We start from the raw sequence: 11480 nt of genomic DNA, 5'->3' as shown, positions 1-11480 counted from the left end.
GAGTTGTTCCAACTACACGGCGGTAGTGTCCTGTGGGCAGGGATTTGAGAAAAAGTTTGTACTTTGTAGGTCTCCTTTTATCGTTAATCGTTTTAAAACCCTACACACTCTTTCATCGTCTCTCTTGGAGCCTTGGGACTTAGGTTTATCAAACGATCAATTCTTTAAAGTTGCCGGCAAACTATCATCAACAGGAAACCCTCGAGGATTTTCCAAAATTTCAACAAAGAATGGTTGAAGAAGCAGGGACGGAAGCTCTAGTTGATGAAGATTTCCCTCTTTTCTCCCGAAATTTCACCCCCAAATCCTCTAAACAACAACCCTCTTCTGTCACCGAAAACCCTCAACTTCATTCTCACAAACTAGAGAAATCAACAAATCCCCAAAGCACTTCCTGCAGTTTCTCCGATCTGGGTCTTGCCGAATGGGCTGTTCAGACCTGCAAGGAGCTCGGGATGAAGAAACCGACTCCAGTTCAACAACACTGCATTCCTCGAATTCTCGCTGGGGAGGATGTTCTGGGTTTAGCACAGACTGGTAGTGGAAAGACGGCAGCTTTTGCATTGCCGATACTGCATCGGCTTGGAGAGGATCCGTATGGCGTGTTTGCATTGGTGCTGACGCCGACGAGGGAGCTGGCGTACCAGTTAGCCGAGCAATTTAGAGCTCTTGGGTCGTGCTTGCACCTCCGTTGTTCTGTGGTAGTTGGTGGAATGGACATGCTTAATCAGGCGCAGAAGCTGATGCAGCGGCCACATGTCGTGATTGCGACGCCGGGGAGGATTAAAGTCCTGCTTGAGGAGAATTCGGATCTTCCTGCAGTGTTCTCCAAGACCAAGGTAATGAATTGTTCTTAACTTTCTTTGCTTTCTTTAGCAGTTAATAGTTCATTGAAGGTATTATAGAAATCTTTGAATGTTTGCTTCTATTTTGATTTTCCTCAGTTTCTAGTTTTGGACGAGGCAGATAGAGTTTTGGATGTCGGTTTTGAAGAAGAATTGAAAGTGGTATTCCAATGCTTGCCCAAAGCTCGGCAGACGCTCCTGTTTTCTGCAACAATGACTAGCAACTTAGAAACATTACTGGAGGTTTCTGCAAATAAGGCATATTTTTATGAGGCATATGAGGGTTTTAAGACGGTTGAATCTCTCAAACAACAGTACTTATTTATGCCCAAAAATGTGAAAGATGTTTATCTCCTGCACATTTTGTCAAAAATGGAGGAGATGGGTATCCGTTCCGCCATCATATTTGTTTCCACCTGCAGGTACTACTAATCTTTTATAGTTTAATATTAATATTAATGCTAGTTCTAGTTTCTGCTGCTGTTGCTGTTGTTGTCATTGTTTAAACATTTTGTTCTACCATTTATGTTGTCTAAATCATGTCTTAATGCTTATAATGATAAATCTTATTTGTGGCTCTTGATATGATTGAATATTACACCTAGGTTTTTCCACCTTCGCCTTCCATTCTGGGGGCCATTATTTTACTCTTTTGGAGGATAAGTTGGTCCTTGGCAAGAACTCTAACTTCATGCATTAGTGATGTACTTTCATGTTTTATACCCATTGACATGTTGTTTAATGATGTGAACAAGTTCACCACGAAGACATGGAATAAGATAGTCTCTATATACATGAGGAGAACATGATAACAAACTGCTTCTATGATTATTAGCTTCATGCCATGCAATCTTAGTATCCCCAAAAACAAAGGACTCTAGACAACACTTAATCTGCAGAATTTGTACTCATACTTTCCATAACAATGTCTTCAATGATCTTACTCAAATTGGAGTAGATTACCACTTCCTAATGTTATGCTTTTTTCCAGATGAAACAATTCAGAATGGTTTTTCAGCCTGTATGTATTCTGATTTCTGAAAACTCTCCCATTTAATTCTTGGAGATATAATTTGCAGTTTTCAGCTTCTTTATCTACTAGTAACAGTTTTTCTGTTGGTTCTGGAAATTGCAAGAAAGACAGAAACCTGAAATGTACCACCTGTGTATTGGTAACTGTAAAAAAGGGAAAATTTTATAGTATGTCTAGTTTAGAAAGAAAAAGGAAGCTGTAAACAGAAATAGGAAGTGCAGTATCATGACACCAGTATGACTTGTGTGTATGTGTGAGAGGGGAGGTTCCTTTATTATGTCAAGAAAGTGGTTGCCATCATTTAAGGGCCGTTACCCAATATTGGTCTCCCATCTGTCCAGTATCTAGGGATGGATTGGATACAGATGATAACCTTGGCATTTTCTTGCATGAAGTGACTGCTCCCAGACCCAAACCTGCATACTCACATTTGTCAGCCCAAGATATTACTATTTGCTTGGTGCAATGGCCCCTTATGTCACCATATATAAAGTAATCACACCTCGCAAATTTCAGATGATGTATTGGATGCTTGGGATGCATGTTATATTCTTTAATATTAACTTCATGTTATCATGCCAATGACCCAGTAGTCAAGATGGTCACTTGGTGTCACTCCAAGAGAGGAAACTTGTGGGCAATCCTGTGGAACTGTAGGCTCTCTCTGGCATGACCAATAGGCCTCATGTGCACACTGTTCTGTCCCCAACCAAATTCCTATAATTTGTACTGACTCAACTATTTTAATACCAAAAACAGGTCACCATAAATCCTGCTGCCGGGCTGACTTTTAGATTGAATAATTGAATGGACACAATTCTGGAATTTGCTCAGTGGTTGAGGCAGAATAAAGACACAATAAAAGTAGGCAGTATAATTGGTGAAAATAGAAGAATCTATTTGCTCAAAACATCTATTTTTGCCTTTGTTTTTGTGATAAACAGGATTGCAGTTAATTTGGTCAGGGCAATAAAAATTAGTGATAGAGTTTTAAATTGTGAAATAGTTTTAATGATAAATTTCAATTCATCATTATAATGTGTAACCAGGAGTTGTCACCTACTGAGTTTATTATTGGAAGAGCTTGAAAAGACAGCTTCAGCTTTGCATTCATTCAAGTCGCAGTCTCTAAGGCTTGCTGCACTACATAAATTCAAGTCTGGTCAGGTTCCTATTTTGCTGGCAACAGATGTAGCTAGCCGTGGTTTGGACATTCCAACAGTTGATCTTGTTATCAACTATGATATTCCAAGGTTTTATCTTCTAATAGGCCTTTTTTTTAGTTAAAAAATTCTTTGTAAAGATGATTCTGTGATAGAACTTGTTCTTCTTTTTACTACAGGTATCCACGGGACTACATTCATCGTGTGGGACGTACTGCAAGAGCTGGCAGAGGTGGGCTAGCTGTAAGCTTTATTACTCAGGTTTGTAGAAAGAAGATGCCTGATTATATCTTTTGATGCATCCAAACATGGGAGAAGTTCCTTTTAGTATTTTTTTAGGCATTGTAAAATATGAAGAGCATTATAAGAATAAAGAGTTTTATACATTAGGGGGAAGTAAAATGGTACTTCATAGTAGTATTTGTGGATATGGGTGTACTAATATTTGCATAATTAGTATCTCACTTTTGAGACCTCTAATTTGCAGAGCGACATAGAACTTATTCATGAAATAGAGGCCGTCATTGGTAAACAACTGGAGCTGCTTGAATGTAAAGAGAATGAAGTGCTTGCTAATATCACAGAGGTAAGATCTTTACTGGATGGTAGCTAAAATATTTTCTGGAGAGTTGTTAGGTGATATTGATAAATCTTGGTCTGACTTGATTCTCTCTCTCGATCTCTTGATGAATCATGTTTTCATTAATTGTGTAACATCAAGAATATAAAGGTACAGCCCATTTATGGTAAGTAAATATGCAATGAGAAAAATATAACTTGATACATATAAACAAACTTAAAAACGTACACCAAATCAGTGATTTAAAAGGTGCGCCTAGGCGCACAGGCGAGGTGCATTTTAGGGTATGTGCCTCACCCAAGTCCTAGGTGCACCCCTTTCAAAAGGCACACGCCTGATTCAGTGATTTAAAAGGCGTGCCTAGGCACAACCCTTTCAAAAGGCGCATGCCTGGTGCCCTAGGTGTGCGCTTGATGTGCCTTGCACCTCAGCCCAGGCGTGCACCTTTTGAAAATTTCACGCTTTTTTGCTGCTTTTGAACCTAGCGGCTGGGCTGGGGGCTTTGCCCCCAGACTCCCATGCCACACTCCTCAAGGTAACGAGAACCCCCTATTTGCTAATGTTGTTCATTCATTCATTCATTGTAATAAAATATTTTCTTAAAAGGCAATTAAAGTTACAAAATCATTATTTATGGTGTGAAAACTAAGAATTTAAGACCCTAACACGGACTTGTTTGAGCTTGCTTCGAGGGGTGTGGTACAAAGGCGACTCAGAATAAAAAATGCAATATGATTTACATCACATTAGCTACTTGAAGTAATGCAATTAAGGAAAAAAGAGATTGTGGGTTTTACATGCTTAAAAAATGCTTTATATGTTTGCTTTTATTTTTAAAATTTCACTTGAATACGCTTTACATGTTATGTTTATGTATTTAATTTTAGATAATAAGTTTTTTAAAACATTTATTTTAAAATTTAAGTTTATATTTTTTATTAACATTGTGCTTTTTTTTTGCTTATTTTGTTTTTAATTTTTTTGCTTTTTTTTAATTTTCTGACATTTTTTTTTTATTTTTTTAGCGCTTTTTTTGGTATTTTTGTGCCTTTCTTCAAAAAGGCACGCGCCTCATCTTGTGCCTTGCACCTCAGGCGCAAATTGGCCCTTGCGCTTTTAAAACACTGCACCAAATACCAATAAAAAAGCCTTAAGGAAATGCATAAACAAGAAAAAAATGATAGAAGAATGCATGAACTATAAACAAATTAAAAGAAACATGCCATTCTCCTTGCAAAAAAAGAGGATCATAAATTAAATTTGATTGTTGCTCCACTCTGTTGAAGCCCATATGTATTGATAATTTGATATCCAAGAGTGCTTTGTAGCCACAATCTTCTGAAAACCAAGCCCTATGGTCAAGGCCTTTAATATGTAAGTATCCATAAATTAAATTCCTCTAATATGTCCGGCTGTTAGCATATCTATCGTTGAGCTTGGGAACACCAACTGATCGAAGATAGATTGAGTAAATAACCCTGAATTATATAGACAAAGGGACAATGCAGGAATAAATTATTTGCTGACTTGTTTGATTTTAGCAAAGCACAACATTGGTGGTCCGAATCTCCATTCCTTTCCTAATCGGATAGTCCCTGGCGAGGCATTTTCCCAGTGCAAGTATCTACTCTATAAAAGCAACTTTAGAGAGGAAGTCTGATGCTAAGCACCCAAAGGATTACAGATCTATTAGTTTAGTGACTAGTATTTATAAAATTCTAGTATCTAGCTGAAGTCTTGCCATTGAGAATTACAGTACTCCCTTATATAATCAGCCCATTTCAAGGGTCCTTTTTACAAGGCAGACAAATAACTGACCAAATTTTGATATCCAATGAATGCGTGGAAGAGATGAGGAGATCTAGGTGGGAAGGTTTTGTTTGTAAATTGGATATGTAGAAAGCCTATGACTTGGTGGTCCTTCCTAGAAGAGGTGATGAGAATGTATGGTTTTGGGGAGAGGGTGCAATTGGGTGATTTGCTGCCTTTTCTCTTGTCACTATTCTGTTTTGGTTAATGGAGTGGTTAAGGATTCCTTTCCAGCTTGTAGAGGCTTAAGGCAAGGTGACCCTCTTTTACCTTTCTTTTTCACTTTGGTAGCTGATATGCTTAGTAGATTAATCCTTAAAGCAGATAGGGAAGATGAGATAAGGGGTTGGAGAGTAGGGCAGTAGGCAGAAACAATGTTCCGGTTACCCACCTTTCAGTCTGCAGATGATAACATAATATCTTGGGGGGTGGGGAGAGATATTAGGAAGGCAAGTGAATTAAAGGAATTGATAAAAAAGTTCAAATTGATATCTTATCTGAAATCAACTTTGAAAAGAGTTGCATTGCGGGAATCAATATGGAGGAGTGTGAGATCTGTAAACCTGTTTCTCAAGGTAGGTTGGGGATCAGAAAGGTGAAGTTGTTTAACTTGGCACTTTTGGGGAGATGGTTCTGGAGATTTTTTAATGAACCACTCAACCATAGGAATTATGGAGAAGGTTAATTGCTGAAAAATATGGTTTCAGCAACAATGGATGGGATGCAGGTGGCTCACTTTGTCTCATGGATGCAGTATTTGGAAAGGCATGTACAGGGTATACCCCCATTTCATCAAAGGTATTTCTTATAAAATTGAAAATGGAAGCAGGTTGAGGTTTTGGGTCGACCCATGGTGTGATGACATTCCATTAAAAGAAAGGTTCCTTTGTTTATTATGGCCGAAGATATTCAGGCTTCTGTTGCTGATTGCTTTGTACAGGAGGGCAACAGAATAGTTTGGTCTCCTGCTTTAGGAGAAATTTCAACGATTGGGAGTTGGACCAAGTGGTAGAACCCCTTTCTTTGTTTAGGAACCAGCACCCAAACTTGAGGACTCTAGATGCTGGAAGTGGGCAAATTCTGGTAGCTTCTCAGTTAGGTCCTGCTATTTGGGTCTCCTTGTAGATGTTCAGCAGCTGTTTCCCTTCAAGGCCATATGAAGAGTATCAGCTCCCTTAAAAGTCATTTTTTTCTTGGGTGGTTACCAAGGAGAAGTGCCTCACCAAAGAGATGTTGCTGAGAAGAGGGTAAAAAAGATAGAGAAAGTGATGAGGGATTTTCTTTGGGAGCCAGAGAGGGTAAAAAAGACCTTTTAATTAAGTGGGAGTTAGTGTGCAGAAGGGGGGTGGTTTGAGTCTTGGGAATGTGGTTAATAAGAATGTTACACTTTTAGGGAAATGGCTATGGAGATGGCCTTTGGAGAGGAGTGATTGTGGCATGAGATGGTGGCAAGCATTCGTGGTATTTCTGAGAGTGGTTGGGATGTTGGTGTATAATGTTAGGCTACGTTGTAAGTACCTTGGAAGGCTATTCATGGTATTCTTCCTTAATTTCTCCACATCACCAAGTGTGATGTGCGCTTAGGAAATTCTGTTTGCTTCTAGGAGGATGTTTGGGTTTGTAATGTTGCCCTTAAGGATCTTTATCCCTCTTTGTATAAAAAAGATTGTATCTTGCTTATTAAAAAAAGGGTTGCATTTTCATTCCTCACAGTTGTTTCTCCTACAGGTTTGAATTGGGATTTTGGTTATTGCAGAGGGTTGAGGGATGAGAAGTCTGCTTCAGTGGCTGGGCTTTTGTTTACTCTTGGTAATGTTTATTTGGAGCCCCCTAAGCCAGACAGAATATTTGGTTCCTCCGCCCTAAAGGTTTCTTTTCTTGTGGCTCCCTTTTTAAGTCCCTTTGTCAGCCCCAAAATCCTTAATGTTTCCCTATTAAGGAGGTGTGGAGTAGGCCTATCCCCCCTAAAATCAATGCGTTCTGTTGGGAAGTGTCCTATAGGAAAGTAAACACCTTGGAAATGTTACAAAAGAGAAGACCGTTTCTTTGTATCTCCCTGAACTGGTGTATACTTTGCAAATCTAATGGAGATGATTGTTACCACTTACTACTCTCTTGCCCTTTTGTTGCAGCTATTTGGGATTGGTTCTTTTATTTGTTTGGATGCAGGTGGAATCTGCCAACGGAGGTAAAACTTTTATTTTACTCATCAACCTTTGTTTGGCCCAAGAAAAGAGGAAGCGTAATGTGGTGGTGTACAAGAGTAGTGGTGATTTGGACCCTTTGGGAAGAAGAAATGCAAGAATCTTCTCATAGAAGGAGAGAAGTAGAGGGGAAGTTTGGAACTGTGTAATGACAAGGGTAATATATTGGCTAAAGACTTTGGGCACTTTCACCAATTCTCATTTGATGATATTTGGAGGAAATGGTCGGTGGTGGCTGGTGGCAAGCAACTCCTCTAAAAAGGACAGGTTAAGCTTTAATGGGAGTTGTCAAGGCAACCCATGCTCCTCTAGAATTGGAGGGGTTCTTAGAATTAAGGATGGCATTTTTTTTTACCTTATTCTTGGGTCTTGTTGGAGTAGGAGATTCAATAAGGGTTGAATTACTCCCTGCAGTACAAGGAATCCAAATTGCAAATGAGCTAAGAGTAGAAAATTTGGTTATTGAAGGTGATTCTAACTTTTAAGGTGGTGGTGGTGAGATGGCTGATGGATCCTGAGTCTATCTCTTGGTTCTACAGGAATGAAATCAAGAAGTTCAAGTGGTTAACAAGAAACATGAATGTGAGATTACAATGGGTGGGGATATCAGCTAATACTATGTCTGATTACTTAGACAAGCAAGGGGCGGAAAGGGATAAGCTGTATTGGGCTCAATTGTGATTTTTTTTCTTCAGTTGTGATTTATTTTTCTGTCTCTTTATTTTCCTATTTAGGAGAGGTTGCAGCTCACGCCTCTCAAAGAGCTGTTTATAATGCTTGATTCTATTGATATTAATAAATTCCTACTTTAACTATAAAAAAGCAACTTTGTAGGGCATAAGTAATTCTAGGAACTCTTTGTAAATAAAGCTTGGGATTTTTGCATCCTAAATAATGATTTGACTGAGAGGATCCTACTTCAATTTTTATTAGTAAGTGTAAACTTTATTAATGATGATAAAAGAATGAGTTGCAAGTAGATATGTCAAGCATGAGCATCCCTCAATCTATGCTATCATCTGCCTCCTAACTGTTTGCATTACTTGTTCTTACAACCCCCCCCCCCCCCCCTCCCCAGAACAATTGATCCCTAGCTTGGGCAAAGCATTCGCCAAGAAGTTAGCTGCTCTTGGAACATAAGATGAGTTGTTGAAAGCTGAAATAGGTGTAGTACTGCAAAGGCTGAAAATGGCCATGGCACTTGGAAACTTATTGATGGAAGAGCTAGGTTCAATAGGCCAAGGTGATTTGTTGAAAGCTGGATGGTACTACAAGAGCTGAATATGGCCAAAGCGCTTAACTTGGAAAACTTTTATTGATGAAGGGAGGTTGATGGTGGGATGGATGAAGAACAACATGGAGGGAACATAGAATTACAGATGTGTAATGAGGGAGACTAGACAACTAGCAAATGGTTTGGCCAATGGTCTAGTGAAGGATCAACAGGGCAGAACTGTATTGTGCTTAGTTGTAATCTGGTTTGTTTAAAACAAAGTAAATGGGTTACGGGTGTGGACAGCCTGCTCTTAAGGGGTACTGAGTACATTATAAATATCTAATTCTTTTACTACATATTAATTAACTCTTTCAGTTATCCATATAAAATAATAAGTTGCTGGCCAGTTTCTTGCTAAGCTTCAGATTTCCTTCATGATGTATCCATCGTGCCACAATTCATCACCGTCAAAAATGGGATGGAAAAGTTTCTCCAATCTAGATGGAGTACTTTTTTCTTTGATTCAGAAGATAGTTTGATCTGTTATGATCAAGATTACCAGGGGAGGAAAAGAGGAAGAAGGTTCAAGGGAAAGGTAGTGTGTTAAAAGGAGGATCTATGAGGGTAGTTGAAAGGGTTGAGGGAACTCTGGAGTTTGTTTGCAACCAGGAGGATGTTGGTAAAGTTGAAGAGAGTAGTGCGGCAGGATACTGGGAGGACATTTCAAAAACTAAAGTGGTTGTTGGCAGGTTGGGAGTCAATCTGGGTCGGAAAAAGGAGTGTGATTTCAGATGGCTACACGGGTGAGTTAGTGCCGAAGAAAGATTGAGCTGCAAATAATTTCCAAATAGTGCATGTTACAAAAATCTACTAGAAAAAGGGAAGGAACAGTGGGAAGTGGGAACAAAATTCAGGTTCTGATCAAACATCAAAGAGACAGTTGAGGTTTGGAAGAAAAGAAACCTGGTGAGGCTATTCTAGTCACCAAAAGGGAAGTTTTGTAGAAATCTGAGAGTTTTGCTGCTAGAGATGTCAAAGTTGGCAAGAATTTAGGTTTGTTCTTTTGGGGGAGGTGTGGAGTTTGCTAAATGTACATTTGAAGCTTTTGAAAGGAGTAACGACTAATGAGGAGAGGCTAAAGAAGTTCGTAATAGGGGAAGGAGAAGAGGCATGGAATGAGGAAGAAGACGGTCAGGAAGAAGCTTTTTGAAGTAGAAGATTAATTGTTGGGGAGAAAATGAACCAAATTTTTCTTAGCAGAAAATGAACCATGACTAAAATCATAAAACCAACCCTTTTATATAAACAAGTTAAAAAAGTTTAGGTTTGGGGGGGGGGGTCCCAAAACCCCTCATGGGATATTTATATGCTTGGAATTCCACTATACTCGCAATGTCCATTTTTTATGGGTGTAGTTCTAACTGCATATTACAAGTTTTGTCTTATTGATTCACACATTGTAGTTTCATGACCTATTATTTATATTTGATTGCATTTTTGCTTCTCTTCATCCTAACTAAATGTTCCCAAGGTTTAGTTTGAATTGTTCAAGGACAGACGCAATTGCAACTGCAACTTGTTAGCATACTTAACAGTACAATCTACCTGTTGTAAAACTTTGTCTTAACCTATTTTAAATAAAATTCTTTTTTACTGATAAAAAACATACTTGACAGTACAAAATACCACACATTTTGCAGGTGTACAAAGCAAGACGTGTTGCAACAATGAAGATGATGGATGATGGGTTTGAGGAGCAGGAAAAAGCACGTAAAGCCCAAAAGCTGAAGACATTAGCTGAGAAAGGGTTATTGAAGAAAAGGAATAGGAAGAGAAAAAGGGAAAAATCTGCCAAAAGAAAGGAGTAAAAATTGGAAATTCCAGGATTAAATGAATTGCAAGATCAAGGATATTGAATGAAGAGGTAAATTTTAACCTATGAAAGAGCTTATGGGACCGCCTATAGGAGGTGAAGTTAAGCTCTGAGCCGAAGTTAACAGGAGCTATAGGATGAAAATCCTCTCGTATAGAAAGAAGTCTTCAATGCAAGACACCAAATCTATGGCAACTGTAAAGTAATGGTGAACCCTAAGCCATGATTGGATTTTTTTTTTGGGGTTGTGGCTTTGTTGGAGGGACCATGTATTTGATTCGTTGATTCTTCATGCATAAGTCTGCTGATTGTCTGCAGTCAATCAGATTATCAAGCTATTGATAAATATCTGTACATCTTGAGCTGGACATGGTCCCTATGGAGATTGAAGATCAGATAATTTGACTCTAAGACAGCAGAGTTGAGACAAGTTTATTTCACATGGACCTGTAATTGGATCGGGTGTGGGTTGAATTGAACTACAATCGACCCATTCAACCATCAACCCTTTTTACCACCTATTTGCGTATAGCCTAAATGGGTGCGATCCACTTCACTCACACTTAACCTAAATGGGTGGGGGTGGATTACGTGGATTGGGTCATAAGTTGGAATTGCTACCTTCACAATAGCTCTATTGATAATTTGATGCATCCTGTGTAATCTCAGCCGGCAAATTACTTGCTATCCAAACGGTTGGTGGCAAACTGAAATTTGAAGCACAGCCGTAGTAATGGGTAAGCCGAAGTAAGGTTCA

The 11480-nt window shown here is 38.9% G+C and overlaps 1 protein-coding gene across 1 annotated transcript; it reads left to right on the top strand.

The window, feature by feature from the left end:
- Positions 1 to 11132, top strand: RH36 (RNA helicase 36). Its single transcript, XM_010262273.3, has 6 exons — positions 1 to 839; positions 945 to 1267; positions 2928 to 3131; positions 3221 to 3302; positions 3529 to 3627; positions 10551 to 11132. The coding sequence occupies exons 1-6, from the start codon at positions 231 to 233 to the stop codon at positions 10716 to 10718; spliced, it is 1485 nt and encodes a 494-aa protein (XP_010260575.1). The 5' UTR covers positions 1 to 230; the 3' UTR covers positions 10719 to 11132.
- The last annotated feature ends 348 nt before the right edge of the window (positions 11133 to 11480 follow it).

This window comes from Nelumbo nucifera, chromosome 7 (genome assembly GCF_055504915.1).
Source record: "Nelumbo nucifera cultivar China Antique chromosome 7, China Antique-T2T, whole genome shotgun sequence".
NCBI classification, from domain to species: domain Eukaryota; kingdom Viridiplantae; phylum Streptophyta; class Magnoliopsida; order Proteales; family Nelumbonaceae; genus Nelumbo; species Nelumbo nucifera.
Note: the sequence above shows the minus strand (reverse complement) of the source record. Positions and strands in the feature narration are given on the sequence as shown.